General features: G+C 45.6%; 1 protein-coding gene across 14 annotated transcripts in view; it reads left to right on the forward strand.

The window, feature by feature from the left end:
- Positions 1-19,937, forward strand: part of LOC128343247 (neuronal acetylcholine receptor subunit alpha-7-like) — a 158,539-nt gene that overhangs the window by 92,040 nt on the left and 46,562 nt on the right. For 6 of the 14 annotated variants that reach the window (XM_053291999.1, XM_053292001.1, XM_053292002.1 and 3 more), the window contains 3 exons: positions 1,515-1,594; positions 10,960-11,127; positions 19,115-19,309. In XM_053291999.1, coding sequence (XP_053147974.1) covers positions 1,515-1,594; positions 10,960-11,127; positions 19,115-19,309 — 443 coding nt within the window. Of the gene's footprint in view, positions 1-1,514; positions 1,595-6,740; positions 6,760-10,177; positions 10,264-10,399; positions 10,421-10,959; positions 11,128-19,114; positions 19,310-19,937 lie in introns of those variants that run through there. The other 8 variants (XM_053292006.1, XM_053292008.1, XM_053292007.1 and 5 more) reach the window with 4 other exon arrangements.

Consider the following 19,937-nt stretch of genomic DNA (forward strand, 5'->3'; position numbering starts at 1 on the left):
TCAGAAACCAGGGAGACCTTTGGGTCCAGGAGCACACCCAAGCTATGTACCTGATCTTTCGGGGGAGTGCAACCCCATTCAGAACAGGCAGATCTAAACCATCTCTCAGGTCCTGCCCCCCCCCCCCCCCCCGGTCAGTACCTCTGTCTTATTTGGATTCAACTTCAGTTTGTTATCCCTCATCCAGCCCATTACCACCTCCAGGCAGGCATTTAGGGAAGATATGCCATTTTCTGATGAGATTGGCATAGAGAAATAGATCTGGGTGTCATCAGCATATTGATAAAACCCAGCACCAAACCTCCTGATGATCTTCCCCAGTAGTCAATCCGCTAGTTTGTCCATTTCTGAATATCCAGTCATTCACCAACGGAATATAGGCTAGCTTCTAGTACTTTTCTCAAACAGTTTTTTCCCAACACCCATGGGACTTGCAGAAGTAATTTTAGTTGATCAAGCATTATTAAGTGGCAGGGCTATGCATCACGTTGGGTCCAAAAGACCTGTCAGGCCCAACTTGCTCTGTGTCGGGAACTGTCAGATGGAGTTCTGCCATGACAGCAGTTGGACTTGTCAGGAGGCTCCTTGCTGTCATGGCAGAACTCCAGAGATCTGACATTTCTGTCAGACCCACTTCCCTATCCTCTTCCTCCTCTACCTGTGACTGAGTGGAGGAAAGGACAGGCTGAGGTGCTTCATCTTTGCTCTGGAGGGAGTATGGACGGAACAGGCAGGGAGCTGCTTTCTGCGGCTTGGGATATAAAAGGGACACACACACCCTTTTCTTCTTCTGGGTCCTGTGAGTACAACAGATGCTTTTGGGGGCCATGGCTGCCATGTCAGATACAACTATCAACCCCAGAAGCACCCACACCACTCACAGGATCTAGCAGGAAAATTAAAGGGAAAACATTTTTTAAATTTCAAGCTTCAGAAGGCAGCTCTCTGTGTGTCATGTGCATGCTCCCTCCAGATCAATGATGAAGCAACACAACTTGTCCTCTGCCCTCACCTGGTCACGGACTGTGTTTTCGGTTCTGGGATGGGCAAGTAAGTGGGTGGGGAAGAGAAAGGAGAGGAGGAAGAACTGGGGAGGGAGGGGGAGGAGGTGGTGGTGGTGGTGGTGGTGGCAGTGGCGGCAGCAGCAGCAGCGAGGGGCAAAGGGTCCAGAAGAGTTGTTGGGTCTCTGACATGACACTTGGGAGAGGCTAACATGGCCCCTACAGAGAGTGCTCTATTGAGTTGTGTCAGAATCCAAATTTTTGGGCCATGCACATGCCTGTTAAATGGTCAAAGTTCATTGTGTCATTTATGATACTTGCTCAGCCACCTGTTGCCAGTAATTGCTGGATACATTTATACTTCCACCAAAAGATGATAATCTTGACAAAAAATGATGACAAGGTTCTTGAATCAGTTGATGCTCTAATAATAGTAGGCTTGATCTGTTACCATTTAATGAATTCAAACACAATGAAGAATGCCCAGTGAATCCTTTATGCTGTATTTTGTAGTGCAGATGAAAGATTTGATGCCACGTTTCACACAAATGTTCTGGTAAACTACTCGGGAGCTTGTCAGTATATACCTCCAGGTAAGATACCCTTTAAAGCATGTATTTCAATAAACTGTTATTTCTTATCTCGTAAACTAATGTAATATGGAACTGGATTAGAAAGGTTTATCTATAAAATGTGGTGTTAGCATATGCTTTAATTACTTTGTCAAAATACTCAGTAAATTTATTGCTTAAAACTACACTGAAGTCCAGATCTTCCCAGCACCCAACAACCAGAAATTACTTTTGTGAATTTGACCACCAGATAAATATTCAGCATTTTATAGTGATTATTCCATCATTGTAATCTACACTATAAATGCTATACAGGTGTCTTTGAATAGTTTCAGTTATATGAGAAAGAACTGAATTGGATTTGACAGACAGAATTTGAAACAATAAGACATTTTAATGATTCAGAGCACAATTTTGCCAACGCAAAGCACATTTAAGTCCCATTGAGAGAACTAAGCACTTTTTTGATCCTCACAGTGGGTAATTATATCTGGAGACAGACAAATTGTTTGTAAGATGAAAATAGCTCGAGAGAGACATAGTTCCCCATTCTGTACAGACACATTTCTTTTCTCTCTTTGTTACCTTGGGCCATACAGATTTTGCAGTGTTTTGTTTTTTATACAAAAACCTGCCAAACCTGCAGGGGCGTAGCAAGGTTGGAGTGGGCCCAGAGACAAAACTTTAAAATGCCGCCCCTCACTGAAGCTCAGCTCATGAAGTAAAGAAATCTTAAATGAGGCTGAATAGTGGTAACAAAAAACATAGTGATCTCTCTCTCTCTCTCTCTCTCTCTCTCTCTCTCTCTATATATATATATATATATACACACACACACATACATATATTAACACCTATGTGCCACAATAGAACATCATCCTAAATTATTTTTTAAAAGGTTTTGTAAATTGTGGATGATGCAAGTCATTTAATGGTACTAGAGAAAGACATGCTGTTCTGGTAGCTCCAGGTCTTAACACTCACATCAATTTCAGAGGATGAATACAACTGAAGGAAGCCCGGGCGGGTGCGTGGCTGGGGGAGTCAGTCATGTGACTTGCCTCTGGGCCCCCACCCCAAGGCAGTGGGCCCCCAGACAACTGTCTCCCCTTGCCCTATTGTAGTTACGCCTCTGCAAACCTATTAACCAGAGCTACTAAAAGCAAGGGGAGTTTACATACCGCAAGCAGAGATTTCCCTTTCAAACTGTCTTAAATTATCTGGGGGAAAGAAGCAATGGTTGGTTTTCAGGGCCCAATATTGGTCCTGTCCCAAAACACAAAATGGCAAGAATGATTATTACCACTTGCCACCATCTCAAATATATTTTCCTTTAGCCTTCTAGGCCATGTCTCCTTTTCTCATGTAAAACAAGATCTGTGTTTATCAAAAAACTATAGCACAGCAGAGCATTTAAGCATATATAGGCATGACGGGGTGTGTGTGGTGTAAATGCATAGCCACAATATGTGATAGTGTAACCTGATCTCAACAGTGCCCGTCTGCTTCCAATTTATGTAGATTCATAAAACTTAAATGGAGGTACAGAGAATCAAAATTCTTTCTATCTAGACAGTCCCCCTCCTTCATTTGCACAGCCCCATCCTAGGTTCTATTTCTTGACAAAACCTTGAGAATTGACTTTAAAAGGGAAGTTTTGTCTCTTGGTCATGAATTTGGAGCACCAGAGAGCACTTCCTGGAGTTGCCACTGACACTTGGTTGAAAGAGGATCCCGTTTCCTTTGCTTCTCATCTATAGCAGTGCCAGTGGAACTGTCTCAGACCTCTTAAACTCCTGCCATGCCTGCTTGGTTGAAGAGCAGAGGGCAGACACATGGTTGGGTATCCTCTACCTCATTGTCCTTCAGCATTTCAAGCTAGCTGTTGCATCCCATTGCTGCAGCGGTGTCTTGGATGGAGGGGAGAGGGACTATTCCCTAATTCTTGGACTTTTGGCCAACATGCACCCCTTACCATAAGCAGAGGACACTGTAGGGAAAAAAAGGAAGAAATGAGGAGCAGGCAAGGCCTCCCTGCCAATCAGTGGTCATTAGCTCACCAATAACATGTTTTTCATATAACTTAAATCTGGATATATAACAAAGACTCAACAAGTTGCACAACAAACAGTATCTTTGGGGGATCTTATAGTTTGTTTGTTTCTTCTGCCTTTATTTTTAACTGGCATCACATGAAATAATTTGATGGCAAATGATATGTGATAAATATTAATCTCTTACATAGTTTAGACTACCGTCATATGAAAGATTTATGTAAGAGCAAACAGTCCCTCCAGGAAAACAAACTAAACTGAAGACAAAGATAGAGAATAATGTAAGCTTTGCTATAGAGCAATATTTAAGAAACAAAATAAATTCAGAGGGAATGCTAAGACCATTGCAAAATTAATTTCAAACATTCAGACTACATGAATGGTGGAGTAATTTCACAGAGGGTCAAACTCCGCATGATGGTGGTAGATCTGTATGTTTAAACCAGGATCTACCCCAATCATATACTAAATGTGGTCTGCCTTGAAATGCAAAAGGGGCATGTGGCTGAGAGGAATGCATATCTGCAGATAGGAATATTTGAATTTGATTCCTAAATTAGAGACTCACTTAACTGATTCTCAGCTACAACCAAGTTCTCAACTGCAAACTTAGAGAGTCCTAATCTGCTTTTATCTGTATGGTAATGGGATTTTTGGAAGGAACAAACATCTTTCATGTTCTTTCAAAGCACAAACTCTTGCTAAAATTCATGAGTTTGTATCTCTCAAGAAATTTGGGTAGCTTAATAGCTATAAGTGCTTGCTTAATGGGAACTATTGGTCAGTTGATGTTCCTAGAACCTGGAATGCAGGTCACCCCCACCTCCTCAGGTTGGGGTCAGTGGCAGCACCGAGGGGGTGGGGAGGGCTACAGAATGGGCAAAGTACATTGATGGGTGGGCAAGCTGTGTCCCACATAACAGATTTCTGAAACAGAATTGGGGTGGGGGGCAAACTGTTTGTCAGGGGAGGGATGCTTGCTCCCCGCCTCCCTTCTGGAGCTGCCCTTGGTTGGGGCTTAGACTGCTTGGTAGAGTGTTTTAAGCTTGACAGAGGGGGGAAAATCAATCTGAGTTTGTACAGCTATTTGGCAAGAAGCAGCCTTTGAACTGCAACAGTGAACTTGTCCTCTATATATGCCCGACGCCTCCTCTGTCTGCCACTCAACATCTGCATTTTGAATAAACAAATGCTACAAGTAATGTCCAAGAGACTTTGTTTCAGATCACATACTGCAATGTATTTTACATCTCTCCCACTCAGAATGGATGAAGGGGTTGAGTTGATATTTGAACTGTGAGCAAATAATTATTTCACAAACATGCATGCCAAGCTTCATTGTAATATTTCCATGCCCGAGGGAGCTGTTGCATTGCAGTGTGCTAACCTTTTCCACCCCCTGAAAAATTGGTGCTAGGGCTGAGTTAGTGTCTGAACCTGAAATGCAAATCGTATCCTTAATGTGCACACCAGTTTTCATTTGGATATCTCAGTCTTCAGTCTGTCAGGTGTTCATGCCCAATAATGGACAATTACCTTGGCTGAAAGGCTTGCTAGAGTTGCTAGCATGGTAGCATAGACTGGGGATCTGGTGGCCTTCCTCTGTGAAAAGCTACCCAAACTGAGGGAAGGCAGCAGTTCTGGGAATTTATATCAGCCAGTGGCGCTAGAGAGGACCTCTGGTGCTCCCTGATTTCCCAGGCCAGGACAATGTGGGACTGTTATACAAATGTCTTAGGTGGAACTGGTTGTAGTATCTATTCAGACCAGCAGCCCAGGGATGCAGGAAGGCACTGTCAGATTTTCAGGGCTTCTGGTTCAAGCTGCATCACACCTGACAGATATTGTGTTTATAAAGAAGCAATGCAAACAGGCAAGTTAAACCAAAGGCAGCTTCATGTTGCTCAGCCAATGAAAATGCCATTCAAGTCTCCGGTAGTCTATTGTCCCCGCACCCCGGCCCCAAGGAAGACTCAGACACAATGGTGGATTAAGGCAGAGGCAGAGGAGGCATCTGCCTATGGCGGCAAAATTTGAGGAGCGGCAACTTTTGCTGCTCCTCAAATTTTGCCACGCCTCCCTAGGGGTGGCAGTACCTCCAGGGAGGGGGCATCAGGGGGAATCCCCCCTTTCCCCTCTAAATATCACCACTGCCATGGCGGGATGAGGCACTGTGTCAGTGGCTGGCTGCAGGGAGGGTGGGGGGCGAGGATGAGGAGGAAAGAGTGTCCCCATTTTTTTTAACCTTTAAAGTTTCAGGAGCAGCAGTGGCCTGTCTCCTGCCCTGCCACCCTCCAGTAACATCCCGCAGCACACAGTGTCACCTGACCTGGCTCACACCACCGCTTGGGCTCCGCCTCCAAAGCCGAGCAAGATCTCCTCTCCCCCTCTTATTTCGGGCAGCCATTTGCTACCTGACAGCATTTTATTTCCCTTTCTCTCCCTCACTGGAGGGAGAGAAAGGGAAGTAAATGCTGTTCAGGCAGCAAACGGCTGTCTGAAATGAGAGGCGGAGAGTTCGCTCGGGCTCTCTAGATTCCGAGTCATGATCCCTTTTGCCTCGCCTCACCACAGCGGCAAAATCCTCTTTGCCTGTGGGTGGCAAAGAGGTTAACTTATCCCTGTTCAGACATATATAACTTGGGTATATGGGCCACATCCTTACTAAATTTGATTGTATTAGTGAACTGTGTGGTCACACTCCATCCCCCAACAGTGCGGGCCTAACACTCTTTCCTCCTCCGTGGGACATCACTATCCTCCCCCGTGCCTTAGATGGGCGACACACCCTGACTTAGGACAGAAGCGGGAAAAACCCACTTCATCCCCTTCATAGTCAACTCCAGAGGGGTCAGGATAACTTCTAAGGCTTTGCAAACCCCAAGTTGCACAGCCTTTGAGGTTCGAGAATCCCTGAAGCAGGTTTCATGGTGAATCAAGGTCACTGAGCTGCAAAGCCTCTAGGGACCAATTGACCAGTCAACCCATTTTAACTGCTCAAAGGTGCTCACTGATTTTCAACCCTACTAAACTACCATTCAGCCCGCACTGTTCCTGACTTAAAGGGAGGTCAGCCTAGCTTGGCCTTCTTGCCCCACAGCCCTTCAAAATCGCAACAAGCCTCCTCCAAAGGTTAGCAAGATACAAAATGCAGTCCTCAGTGGAGAAATGGACACCGTCGGGTGAAAAAGATGAGGCAATGAATGTGCAATACCTGGTTGTGGGATAAGCGCAACACCCTGTGCAATAGCATGTCTTCCAATGAATGTAGTAACTTTCCTCCTGGCCCATTCCAATCCCTTCAGATTTTGCACCCCCCTCCAAACCTGATGATGAAGCCAGTCGGCCCAGACTATAATAACCCCTGGAATCCAAGCACGGATGGTGGCAATATAGGAGGTGACTTGCTGAATAAGGGAGAGCCTAGTTTGCTTACCAACATCATTCTCACCTAAATGAACAATCAAAACTTTGGGAGAGGAATGACTAGCTAAATAATTCCACAAAGCTGGAAGTAACTGGCTTCACAGCATCCCCCGAATTCCCAGCCAGTGCACTCTGGCGAGCTTCCCCAAACCGATCTGGGAGGTTCGGGCATGCTTGAAAGCCCAGAAGACCAGGGAGTGGTCGCAGATTAACACTCTCACAGGAGCCGCTGTTCCACCAGCACCTCTCAAGAAAACACTAATGGTGAACACACAGCAACAAGCTGGTAACATAACAGTGCCCAACGCACATAACAAAAAAACACTTTGGACCTCCAGAATCCAACCTTCTTGATACCCTACAGTCACCTGTGGTATCATGCACGCCCTGAGCCTGAGCCTTAAAGGACAACACAGTCAAATAGCCTGTCAGAGTGGAAACCGCTCACCCCGAGGCATGCAAGAACACTGAATAAAACATTGCAGCAAATGATGACAGATAGTAGAAGCCCCCGGCCCAGAAAAAAGAAACTCGTCTAAATGATGTGCCATAGACACGGAACCTGCCTTCACCCTCAATGCCCATTCCAAAAAAGTGCTAAATGCCTCAAAGGCCGCACAGGAAACAGAACAGCCCATAGGGAGTGCTCTGTCAAAGTAAAATTTGCCCACAATGGTGAAGCCCAGCAGGTTAAAGTCTAGAGGGTGTACGGACACTTCGCTAGCAGGGTCCCATGACCGCAGCATCTTACCATCATAACTGCTTCATCAAAAGAGGTGTACCACACTGAACAGAGGTGCTTGAGTATCCCATCATTAACAGAAGACCCCTTGGGATAAGAAAGATGATGTATCAGGTGACATTTGCCAGGGGCCTTCTTGGGAACCACACCTAAGGGCGACACTTGCAGGTTAGGGAAAGGGGGAGCTTTGAAGACTCTACTTGCTGCTGCTTCCTTACCCATCTTTCTAAGAACGTCTTCCTTACCTAGCACTGATCAGAGATTGCGTGCAACAAAAGCCAGCCATCAGGAGGATGAAGGAATCTAAAACCCTCCCAAAAACTGTCCTTCAAATAAATTGCAGCCTGACGATCGGGATAAGCCTGAAGCAACTGACATAACAACCCCAGCTTAATTGGGCTGGGCCCCTTTCCCCGGAGATGGGGGAGGGGGGTTGCCTTTCCTGTGACTAGGCAGGTGGTTCTTGAACCCTGTATACCACCCCTTTTTCCTGATGCAGGCAGAGCTGGGGTGCTTTATGCTACAAAAGCTGCATGCATGGTGGAACCTGCATGGGGACCTGTTACAGAGTCCCCCGTTGTCAAATTCCCAGCATACCAGGTGGGGTTGAACCCACTGCTGGCTGGTACTAGCTGAAGTGGCAGATGCCGGACTCTTAGATAACAGGTGTCCGCTGTCCACTCTATCACCATCAACTGGGCAAGAAGGAGATATAATGAGAAGCCACAACTCATTGAGAGTGGCGTTCCATGAGAGGGCAGGGTCTAGAGCAACCCTCATACAAAGGTTTTCATATCTAACCCACAAGGTACCTGCAGAATCCATCACAGTTCTATGAATAATATCCAAGTACTTAACAAGAGCCAGGCCACTGGCAGGCTGTTCCCAAAGAATGATATCCATATAAATACTGAAGCCAGAGAGCCAGTTATTCCAGGTCCTCTCGACTGGCTTCCACTTGGGAACCTCATATTCTTTGCTAGAGTCCCCTTCCTTTGTGCTTCACCTCAGGCTCCCTAAATAAAAGGCTGAAAATGTCCCCATACTCCCCTTGTTGCTGGTAAAAGGTGATCACCCAACGGAAGGCCTAATGCCCCACGGGGAGAATGCTGTGGAGAGGGAACCACCTCCATAGGGTAACCCCCGTGAGCCCCAGTGGTTGTGTTTGTGATGTTCTGTGGTGTCAACCCCCGCCAAACCTGTTCTGCTGCCCCATGTGAGGTGGAGGGTCCATGCCTAGCATGTCTGCTGCAGCCCAGGGCTGTGATGGCATAGTCCAGAAAGGGTTAAAGTTCCAGCCCCCATAAGGCGGTATCAGCCAGGGATGATACAAGTACCATCCTTCAGTGTGTCTGCATCTTGGTCACCTGAAGGAGTAGGTGTGGGTTGCTTGGCTGGCACAGGAGCCGCAGGTACAGGGGCCACAGGGGCTGGAGCTGTTGGGTCGCTAGGCAGGGGTGCCACTGGAGGCTGGTGATCAGGACCAGAGGGCTCCACAGGAACTGGAATAGGTGTCTCGTTGTCCTTCTCCAAGGATGCCAGCCTATCCGATAATGATTTTAGCAACTCTGCTCTAGCAGCACCCCTAATGCGTTTCTTCTGCTTTGGTGGTTGCACCCCTGAAGACCCAGCTCCCTTCTGGCGGGGGTGGGGGCTTCTTGGCCTGTTCAAGTACCTCCATCCTCTGAATACGGGCCCTAATTTGCACCATGTCACCTTTCTCATCTGAGCGAGAAGACTGAGGAGCGGGTCACCTGGGAGGCTTTATGGGGCACCCCCCATCTTCCCCTTTGCTTTCTTAGGTGGCATGGTTCAATGCTGGACTGGAGCACCCACAAAATTTCACACCCCTCCCCCAAAGAACTGGCCCTATGCCACTTCCAAGTGGGGCCCAGAAGAACCAAGCCGAATACAGCTCAAAGGCAACGGCAACTAAGGGCTAAGAACAGGTATACCAAGCAACACAATAGGGAAAAAGGAGGTGAAGCAATGCTATTAGGAGGCTCCCCTCCCACTCCCAGGAAACCCCAAGCAATGGAGGCCACCAAAAGCCAGGCCCTTCGGATAGCCACACTCAAGCCGCAGATCTTAGCTCCAAAACAGGCCCGACCCCGGGACTGCCAAATGCCTGACAGCCCTCTGGACCCCCCTCTACAGCCTCTAGGCAGGGCCCAACCACCCGCTACCCAGCCCAGGAAGCCCCTGGACCAAGGCACCGGGTGGTGGCCCAATCAAACCACGCTCTGCCGCTCTGTCCAGGCCTTTGCGACTCCGAATGCCATCCTCCACTGCTCGTCCTCCCAGCACTGCTCCCTGGGAAGCCGAACAAAAGGCCCCACCAGAGGGTGTGCTCAAGGTACTGCCAATGCTGCGTGACGAATGCCAAAGGCCTGCAAAGCCATGTGGAGGGAGCCGCAAGAGCAAGCTGCCTTCTGAAGGATCAACGGAGCAAAACTGAAGAGTTTGAGGTGGTGACCTGCCTGAGCAATGAGCAAACCCTGCCCCAGTCAGAAACCCCGACCAATCAGGGGAGGCTTGGGGGCTGTCTAGTGAGGGGGTGGGACAAAGAACCCTCTCCGCAGCATGAGGCCCAGGGAGGGGCATCCTCACAAGGAAACTGACTGTGTAAAAGACTATCCTGAAACTTCCCACTGTCCAGGGAAACTGAAAGCATGTGTGGCATTGCACTAAGAACACCAGTTTGGCAGTAGGAATGACTGTCACAACTAGCAATTCTGCTATTACTATCAGTTTTGCTTGCTGTAGTATGATTGGTAATAACATACAATCAAAAACTGGATAGAGGCAGCTAAAGGAAAATAATCTGAGATCTGTATATTGGAGACATAATCTCCAACTCAGCTGAGGCTCTAGATATTTTTCAATCAGCTTTTTCATCTTATGTGCCTTTGCAGAGCATGACTGAAACTCAAAATTATAGGCCCCATTTGTTAGTAGATCAATTTGGAATGCATTTCAAAGCTGTCTCCCTTGAACTTCTGAGATCAGGCAGATATGAGTGCAATTTCACCCCTCTTGCCCTTAAGATCAATGGTGTGTGTGTGTGTGTGTGTGTGTGTGAGAGAGAGAGAGAGAGAGAGAGAAAGAGAGAGAGAGAGAGAGAGAGAGAGAAGAAAATTACATAAACTCATTTCTAATTACAGGCATCTTGAAGAGCACATGTTATATTGATGTCCGCTGGTTTCCTTTTGACGTGCAGAAATGTGATTTGAAATTTGGTTCATGGACACACAATGGCTGGCTGCTTGATCTGCAGATGCTTGAAGCTGATATTTCCAATTACATATCAAATGGTGAATGGGATTTGGTGGGTAAGTTGGTTTTCTTAAAGAAGTTCAAAGAATTCAAATTAGTGTTATCAAACTTCTGTTAGCGGAGGCAGACAGTTTTTCTGCATTAACGATGTACGCACACACCACCCTAAGTACACTCTTCCCAGTGCTCATATTCCAGCATTGTAGGATTGCCTCTCCCCCTGAGGAAAATTCCTCCCCACATATCTTTGTGGTTTGCTGCCCTGGGCACTGGAAGGAGGCACACCCACAGCAGCGACTCACACAAAGATACATTGAGCGTCCACCTCTTTGAGCAGATAATTCTGGTGCTCTTCAGCTTCAGAAGTGAGCGGATCGTTCTTTTGTCCCCTAATGCAGAAACACAGCGGAATAACCTGCCCATGGAGAAGGCTGATTGGAAGGAGGCACAGCCAATACTTCACAGAAGGCGGTTTGAAGGCGGGGTGGTGATGGTGGTGATGGTCTGACTAAAGGTGGGGGAGGGTGCACTTACTCCTCCTTCTGCTTTCTCCCCACCAGCACTCCATTATCTAAGGCTCTTTTGGGGTGGAGCAAACCTCCCTGCCGTCCCATCTCCTCTTTGCCCTGAAGTACCAGGAAGTACCTGGTGCATGTATTTGCGCACATCGCGCTTGGTGCATGCATACTGGGCAGGCACGTGCGATGCACGCCAGGTACTTCCTGGTACTTCCAGGCAAAGAGGAGACGGGGCGGCAGGGAGGTATGCTGCCGCTCCAAAGGAGCCTTTGATAATGGAGCACCAGTGGAGAAAAGCAGAGGGAGGGGTAAGTGCACCCTCCCCCATCCATAAAGTCTGACCTCCCTGCCTTCTAACTTTCCCCACCCGGTTCCGTGCACATCCCTACTCTGTCACTGAGGGAAGCCACCAGACTATTCATCTGGGTTGCTAGACTGCCTTCCTTCCTGCCAGTCACCTGGCTGACTGGTTGGCTGGCAGTGTGATGCCCACCTGTCTGCCCTCAGGTACTTGCCAGCCCTTGGACCTGACAGCGCATCCAATTCAAGTGGTCAATTGCATGTAGGACCTACTCGTAAAGCCAAAGTATGAACCTGAGCCTTTCTCTTAACTTTTTAATAAGTGTATATTCCCCTTACTATGCCTGCTGTTTTGACATGGAAGGAAGAGGGGCTGTGAGGCAGATCAGAAAGAAGGGAGGACCCCACACCAGCACTGTTCTGGTCCTGTTATAAATGGCTGTAGCAAAATTGTACCAGTCACATCTTCCATTGTGGCTTCAATTTTGTGTCACAACATAATTCAGAGCCATAATTCAGAGGAGGAGTGCTGGTCTTGTGGAAGCAAGCATGACCTGTCCCCTTAGCTAAGCAGGGTCTGCCCTGGTTGCATATGAATGGGAGACTACATGTGTGAGCAATGTAAGATATTCCCCTTAAGGGGTGGAGCCCCTCTAGAAAGAGCATCTAGGTTCCAAGTTCTCTTCATGGCATCTCCAAGATAAGGCAAGAAGCTGCTGCCAGTCTGTGTAGACACTATTGAGCTAGATGGACCAATGGTCTGACTCAGTATAAGGCAGCTTCCTATGTTCTCCATGTTCAACTCAGGAAATATTTCCATATAAAAGTGCCCTAAGAAATGAGATTGCATTTATCTTTAAAAAAAAAATATTTCTCCTTTCGTATTTGGATGCAATGTGCACATGGTAGAAGGGCATGGGAAATCCATTGGTTTTCTAGAGCTGACCAAGTGTCACTACAGCAGATTGTAGAACCACATTGGATGCCCAGGATTTGATTAAAAAAAAAAAAAAAACCATCAAAGGAACAACCATTTCCCCCTCCAAGGGATCCTGCTACTGCCACTTGGGCTGATTATTCATTGGTGTTTTGGCTTTGTTTTTTGCATTGGAAATTGGCATACAGTCAAGGATTCCAAAAGCTGGGCAGTTCCTCTCAGGCTGTTTTGCTTTAAATGAAAGGCTCAGTGGGACTTGCACAGCTTCTTTGCCAAGGCTCAGAGGCGTAACTATGGGGTGGGCAGGGGGGGCACGTGCCCCGGGCGCCATCTTTTCGGGTCACATGGGGGGCGCCGCCATGACCAATTTTTTTTTAAAAATGGTTTTTTAAATACAAATTTCTCCTGCTCAGTGCAGCAGCGCTGCAGCAGTCAAGGGAGCGCGTCGGCGCCCCCTCCCGCATGAGCGGTCCCTTCCACACCACCCACGCCCCCCCCATTGCTTTGCTGGCGGCCAGTCAGTGGCCTGGCTTGGCGGCGGCGTGCGCCACGGCGGGCGCCTTTCATGCTGCTCACTGCGCCTGCCCTTGGCTGAGGCTCGCTCACTCCATCGCTCGCTTAGTCTGGAACAGCCAGAAAGAGGCCCTCTAGTGGCTTGCCAGCCAGAGCGTCTCTAGTCAGTGACGCACACATGCGCAACTCGGCCGGCGTGCCGTGTCACGCTGCGCATGCGTGCGGTGCGTCCGTCCTCCTCTGTTCGCCTGCACGTGGTGGCGCGGTCGCCGTCGTGGAGGAAAGCGTGGTTGCTGGGGCTGGGGCTGCACTGCAGCAGGCGCAGGCAGGACGACGAGGACACACATGGACACCCGCACGGAAGAAAGGATTCGGCGGCGGGTGGCTGGAAGCAGCAGACCAAGTGTCAGGGTGAGAAATTGAATGAGTTGCAAAAACTACAGAAGCCACATGTGGGGAAAAAAACATATTAAAGAATCAGGCTTTTATTTAGCTGCCCAACTATGGTCTCAGGTGCCTAACAGGTGTTAATGTTTGCATTATACGCTCATCTCTCTGCCCCAAAAGAAAGAAAAACAATCATAAAGATTCTTTGGCACTCAATCTTAAATGCATGCATGTATATGGAACTGAGAGTCAATTCCCACAGCCTGGGTAGTACAGCAGTGTGAGTTGACTCAAGCAGTGTAACATAGCTGCCTGTGCATTGTTACAAGGTGTTTCAAGAGAGTTTTACCATGAGTTCTGCTTGCTGGCATGCTCGTTTTTGCACTGTGAAAGCTTGCCTTGTGATCTCAGTTTACGCTGAAGTGCTCCTATAACAGCTCCATCTCAGAAAAACCTGCAGTGTTAGCTTTAACAAGTGCCTGTTATATCCTGCTAAAGACACAAAGTTTGGCAAGAAAAATGGGGGAGGGGGTTATATGCCAGGACCTTTGGAGATTGTCTCTTGCTTGTGAGGAAAAACCTAAGTATAATGTGGTGTGTATCATCATTGCATCATAATTCTGTTGTTTGAGATACAAGCCAACTCCACAGGGTTGTTGCTTGTGAGGAAAAACCTAAGTATAATGTAGTGTGTTTCATCATTGCATCATAATTCTGTTGTTTGAGATACAAGCCAACTCCACAGGGTTGTTGCTTGTGAGGAAAAACCTAAGTATAATGTAGTGTGTTTCATCATTGCATCATAATTCTGTTGTTTGAGATTCAAGCCAACTTCACAGGGTTGTTGTGAGGAAAAAAATACATGTGTGTCAGTCAGATGTATGCTGGGGGGGCGGCGGCGGGGGGGGGGCGCAATTTCAGTGCTTGCCCTGGGCGCCGTTTTCCCTAGTTACGCCTCTGCCAAGGCTGTCTAGCTTCCCTGTAATTGGCCTTTTACGGGCTTGCTTGTGGACTGGCCAAAGGTTTAGAGCTACCCCACTCATGTGCCTACAGGGTTTCTTTGGAGAATCTCTGTGAGAATTCGCAAATATTTTCCGGGGAGATGTCATAACACTTGCGAAAGGCAGAAATAACATTTGATCTATGCAAAACGGAAGCAGTATAAATCATTTCAGTTCAGCCCTACTATAAACAGCTGGAGTGCAGCAACCCATCCTGCGGTGCCCCTGAACAATATGATGACTCGATTGTTGTTTGTATCTGATGGAGAGCTTTGTTGCTTGCTGCATGTTCTTGACAAACAGGCAATCGCATATTATAGTCCTATAATGAAATTTCCTGGAGGAGTATTAGGTGTTGTATTCTTACGAAAATCCTTAAAGAATTCTGATGGTTTTTGTATGGAACGTTATTCAGCAGACATTTTCAGGCCGGATAATAGATTTATATAGATTTTTCAGTATATGTACACAATGCGATGGCTAGAGACTTACAATAGCCCCATGAGAGAGCTAAGTATCCATCAGCAGGTTTGGCTTGCTTTCATCTTATTTTGTCAGACGCCAGAAATTATAGGATTTGCAGGAGTTACTGAGAATGAACTGGGTGGACCCACTAAAGGGCAAAATGCTCAAAGTCATCCAAATCATTTGGACGCTCTGCAAACTACTATATGAATGAAGCTGGGAGAAGCAAATGAGCCCTTTTAAAATGGATTTGAGGCCAGCCTCCATCTGTAATCTGGGAATGAGGCTGAGAAATAACTTTCCATCCATGCCTGAGGTATTTGCCCCTGGAGAGTCTGCCTGGACTGGCCATACCCCAATGGCACCAACATATTCAGTGAGTGCTGCCAGTGAGTGCAGGTTGACTCAGGAACAAGAGCCTCAAGCATATACTGGGGATAGGCAGGGCTTGGAAAGACCCCGACCTGAAGCATTGGAGAGCAGCTGCCAGTCAGTGTCGATAATACAGAGCTAGATGGACCAATGGTCTGAGTCAGTATAAGGCAACTTTCTATCTTATTTATTTATTTTATTCTTTATTTCACATTTTATATCCCGCTCTTCCTCCAATGAGCCCAGAGCAGTGTACTACATACTTGGGTTTCTCTTTCATAGCAACCCTGTGAAGTAGGTTAGGCTGAGAGAGAAGTGACTGGCCCAGAGTCACCCAGCTAGTATCATGGCTGAATGGGGATTTGAACTTGGGTCTCCCTGGTCCGAGTCCAGCACCCTAACCACTACACCACGCTGGCTCCTAGAGAGGAGGCCATACCTCAGGACAGGCTACAACAGAGCCAGAGGGCTGGCGGGGGTGTGGAGGGGAGGGGAGGAGAGAAAGAGACTGGAGCAAAACATGAGAGGTATAAGGGAGCTGGCCTCCCCTCCCCTTCCTTTGAGGCCTGAAATGGAATAATTGGATATTTGGGAGGAAATGAGAAAAGTTCATACATTTTAACATTTTAAAATAATGAGCAAAATGCTTTCTGAAGCAGTTTGTCTAGCAAATTCACATTGCAACACATCTCTTAAACCCAGGCTTCAAATGCAGTAGTGATAATATGATAGTATTCCTGTTGCATTTGACTGGATTACTGAATATACAGCATTGCTAGGGCTTGATGTTGGAAAAGCAGTTTCAGCTGTTGCAGAATCATCTTTGGGTATTTGGTACCTGGCAAGCTGCCGAGCACAGTGCTGCTGGAACTGGAGCCCCTTATAGACCACTTAGTCCAGGTAGAATGGAAGGAGGAAGTGGCATTGTGGCATCAAGCATTCACTGAAACATCTGCAGAAAGCCCTTGTGTACACAACTGTTTGTGTGGAAGACCAGGGTTCCCAATCACCTTCTCATTAGAACATAAGGAAAGCCCTGCTGGATCAGGCCCATCAGGCCCCTGTTCCGTGCTTCTGCTGGTCAGAAGCTCCAACAGCTGAGATCCATTAGGTGTACATGCTCTTCTAACTGGCCTTGCAGAAATTTCATGTGGCTTGTGTGCCTCCACACATATTTGTCTTTGAATAAATATATTTCTGTGACATCTCAAGTGTGTGAGTGAGGAAGCATTTACCCAGACACTCAAATTGGTATCCTAGGTTTCCTGGGTGGAGTCAAAACCAATAACAAAATAACCAATAAATAATAACCAATAAAGTAAACAAAAAGGAGGTTGTCAGGTTTTTTATCTGTGAGTAGGTTAACAAATGTTTTGTAGTCTGTTTCCTTAAAACTGCTATGAGTTTTTTCAAAAAATTGTTGCTATTTTAAATATTTGTTTTAATTTCTATGTTTTAAAAGGTGATTTTATTGATGGTTTCATATGTTGTTGGCCAGTGCTGGATGGAATAGTTTATAAATGTTTATTATTATTATTAGCCCACTTTTCCATCCAGCAATGCCCAAATTGGCCAACAACATATACAATCATCAATAAAATTACCTTAAAATGTAGAAATTAAAATAAATATAGAAAATAGAAAGAAATTTTTTTAAAACCCTCTCACAGCAGTTTTAAGGAAACAGACTGCAATACATTTGTTACCCAACATATTAAATAATAACTAATGATGATGATAATAGTTTCATGGAAGTTACACAGTATAGAGAGAGACCTGTCCATGGCTCCAGTGACATGGGGTAGGAGATTGTTTTCCATTTTAAAATTTTATTGGTTTTTACAATAGCTTTTATATTTCAAATTACATTCATTTATCTAGTTCTACATAAGTAATTATTGACTTCCCACTTGCCTATCTGCACAGTTCACAATAACTGTACATATAAACCGTTGCTATAATAATTCAAAACATACATACTCACAGTGTTGCTCAATTTTACCCAACCCAACCTGCTGTTATTACTATATTTCAAACCCTACTGAAAAGTCCATATTGGAAAAATCATTCTTTAAGTGAAGCAAAAATAGTTCCCAATCTTCTTTAAAACATTCCAAATTTCCGTCTCTTATAAGTGCTGTAAGCTTTGCCATCTCGTCATATTCCAAAATTTTTATCAACCAATCTTCTGAGGGTATTTTAGTGTCTTTCAAATCATTTCTGCACATATACTATCCTGGCTGCCATGTTTGCATACATTAAAAATGTTAAATTTCTTCTGAGGAACTCTCCTTGAGTTATTCCCAGCAGGAAGGATTCTGGCCTCTTAGGAAATGTCTCTTTAAAGATTTTCTTCAACTCATTATATATCATATCCCAAAAAGCCGTTGCCTTCCCTCATGACCACCACATATGGAAAAATGTTCCTTCACATTGTCCACATTTCCAACATTTGTTTGAAATATTTTCATACATTAATGCTAATTTTTTCGGTGTCAGATACCACCTATACATTATCTTATAATTTTCTTTTAAAGTATAACATGCAGTGAACTTTAAATCAGTTTTCCATAATTTTTCCCAAGCAGCCATATCTATATTATAACCCACATCTTGAGCCCATTTTATCATAGTCGTTGGGAGATTGTTGTTAGGGGCTATACCTAATGGGCTATTCTAGAAATATTGTCTTTGAATCCTTGCCTGTTGTGATGTTTGTTCAATAAGAATGGAATCTGGTAGCTTTTCTTTGTGTTGCTGTTGAGAACTACTCTGGCAGCTGCGATACCTAATGAAGGGTGGTGGACAGGATGACCAAGCTGAGGATGGACAGATAGAAGCAAAGATGCTTAAGAAATCATCAATGAGAGCTGCTTCAGTGGTTTCATTTTCAGTCCATTCAGGACTCCAGTCTCTATGGCACAGTGACTTCAGGAACCGCAACAATGGCTGAAACCATGATTTTACAATTCAGACATCACACCAAACCACAGATTTCAGAAACCTTGGTTTACAAACCAGCTTCAACTGACGATTTTGCATTTTGATCTGGATTTGTTGCACGAGCGCAAAACATTATTTATTTATTTTATGTATACCCCGCCCAAACTTGCTTCTCTGGGCAGCTAACAACAGTTAAAACATATATAAAAGTTAAAACAGTTCAACATATAACAACACATATAAAAGTTAAAACAATACAATAATTTAAAAACCATAAAATTAAACAAACAGTATTTTTTAATTAAGAACCTGAGAAAGCTTGGGTTAAAAAAAGGGTTTTCAAATTATTATTATTTTAAATAGCCAGATAAATTGATTAATTGATCAATTCATTTGGCACAATAAAGCACATTTAGACTCTGAAAACTGGGATTTGGTTTGACATCTGAACTGAGCGTATACATTAATAGAGAATGATTTGGTAGACTGCGATGACAGACCACTGACCACACTAATTCAACAAGAGTCATGATTACTCAGCAGTTTTGAGAATGCGGCTCACTGAATGTTTCTCCTATTTTCACATTTCCGATCTGCTTCTGTGCAGGTGTCCCTGGGAAAAGGAATGAGTTGTACTATGAGTGCTGTAAAGAGCCATATCCGGATGTGACCTACACAGTGACAATGCGTCGCCGCACTCTCTACTACGGCTTGAACTTACTGATTCCCTGCGTCCTTATATCAGGCTTAGCACTGCTCGTCTTCTTGCTGCCAGCTGACTCGGGAGAAAAAATATCTCTGGGTAAGTGCTGAGAATTCAGAAACAATCTACAAATTAATGGAGAGTGAGTTTGTAGACTGAGTTGGTATATTCTGTTCTGTACCAATTCAGAGTGCAGGTGGGCAAGGGACTATTTTTTAAGTGTTTCATTCTGTAAAAAAAATAAAAATGCATGCACTAAATTAGCACATCAGAGCAAAAGGTTCAATATAGGTCTTCTTGGTGTGTTAGTTTTCTCTGGGTGGGAGGTGGTGTTAATGTGGGGGGATATTAAAAAAAATGACAACCCCCCACTTGCAAACTGAAGTACCGTCTAGAATGCCATCATTTCACTTTACTGCTTGGTCTGATGTTATCTGAGAAACATGAAGGGCACTGCAGTGGAGCTCCTTCCTGCGTCACTGAGATAAGTTCTGATTCACACAGGAAGGGTTCACTGTGATTCTTCTTCCTACACCAGCTGTGCCCCCTGGGACAATGTTGGTGCAGAAAGTAGGGGTGTGCATGGAACCACTCCGGGCAGTTCAGTTTGAGTTCAAACTGAACATGAGCCAGTTTGTTAGAACTGGCCAGCGGTTTGGTTCTACACTAGAATCCGGTCAAACTGGTTCAGCCCGATTCGCCTCAGTTCTGCATGCTTGCAAAGGGG

Source organism: Hemicordylus capensis, chromosome 2 (genome assembly GCF_027244095.1).
Source record: "Hemicordylus capensis ecotype Gifberg chromosome 2, rHemCap1.1.pri, whole genome shotgun sequence".
NCBI lineage: Eukaryota > Metazoa > Chordata > Lepidosauria > Squamata > Cordylidae > Hemicordylus > Hemicordylus capensis.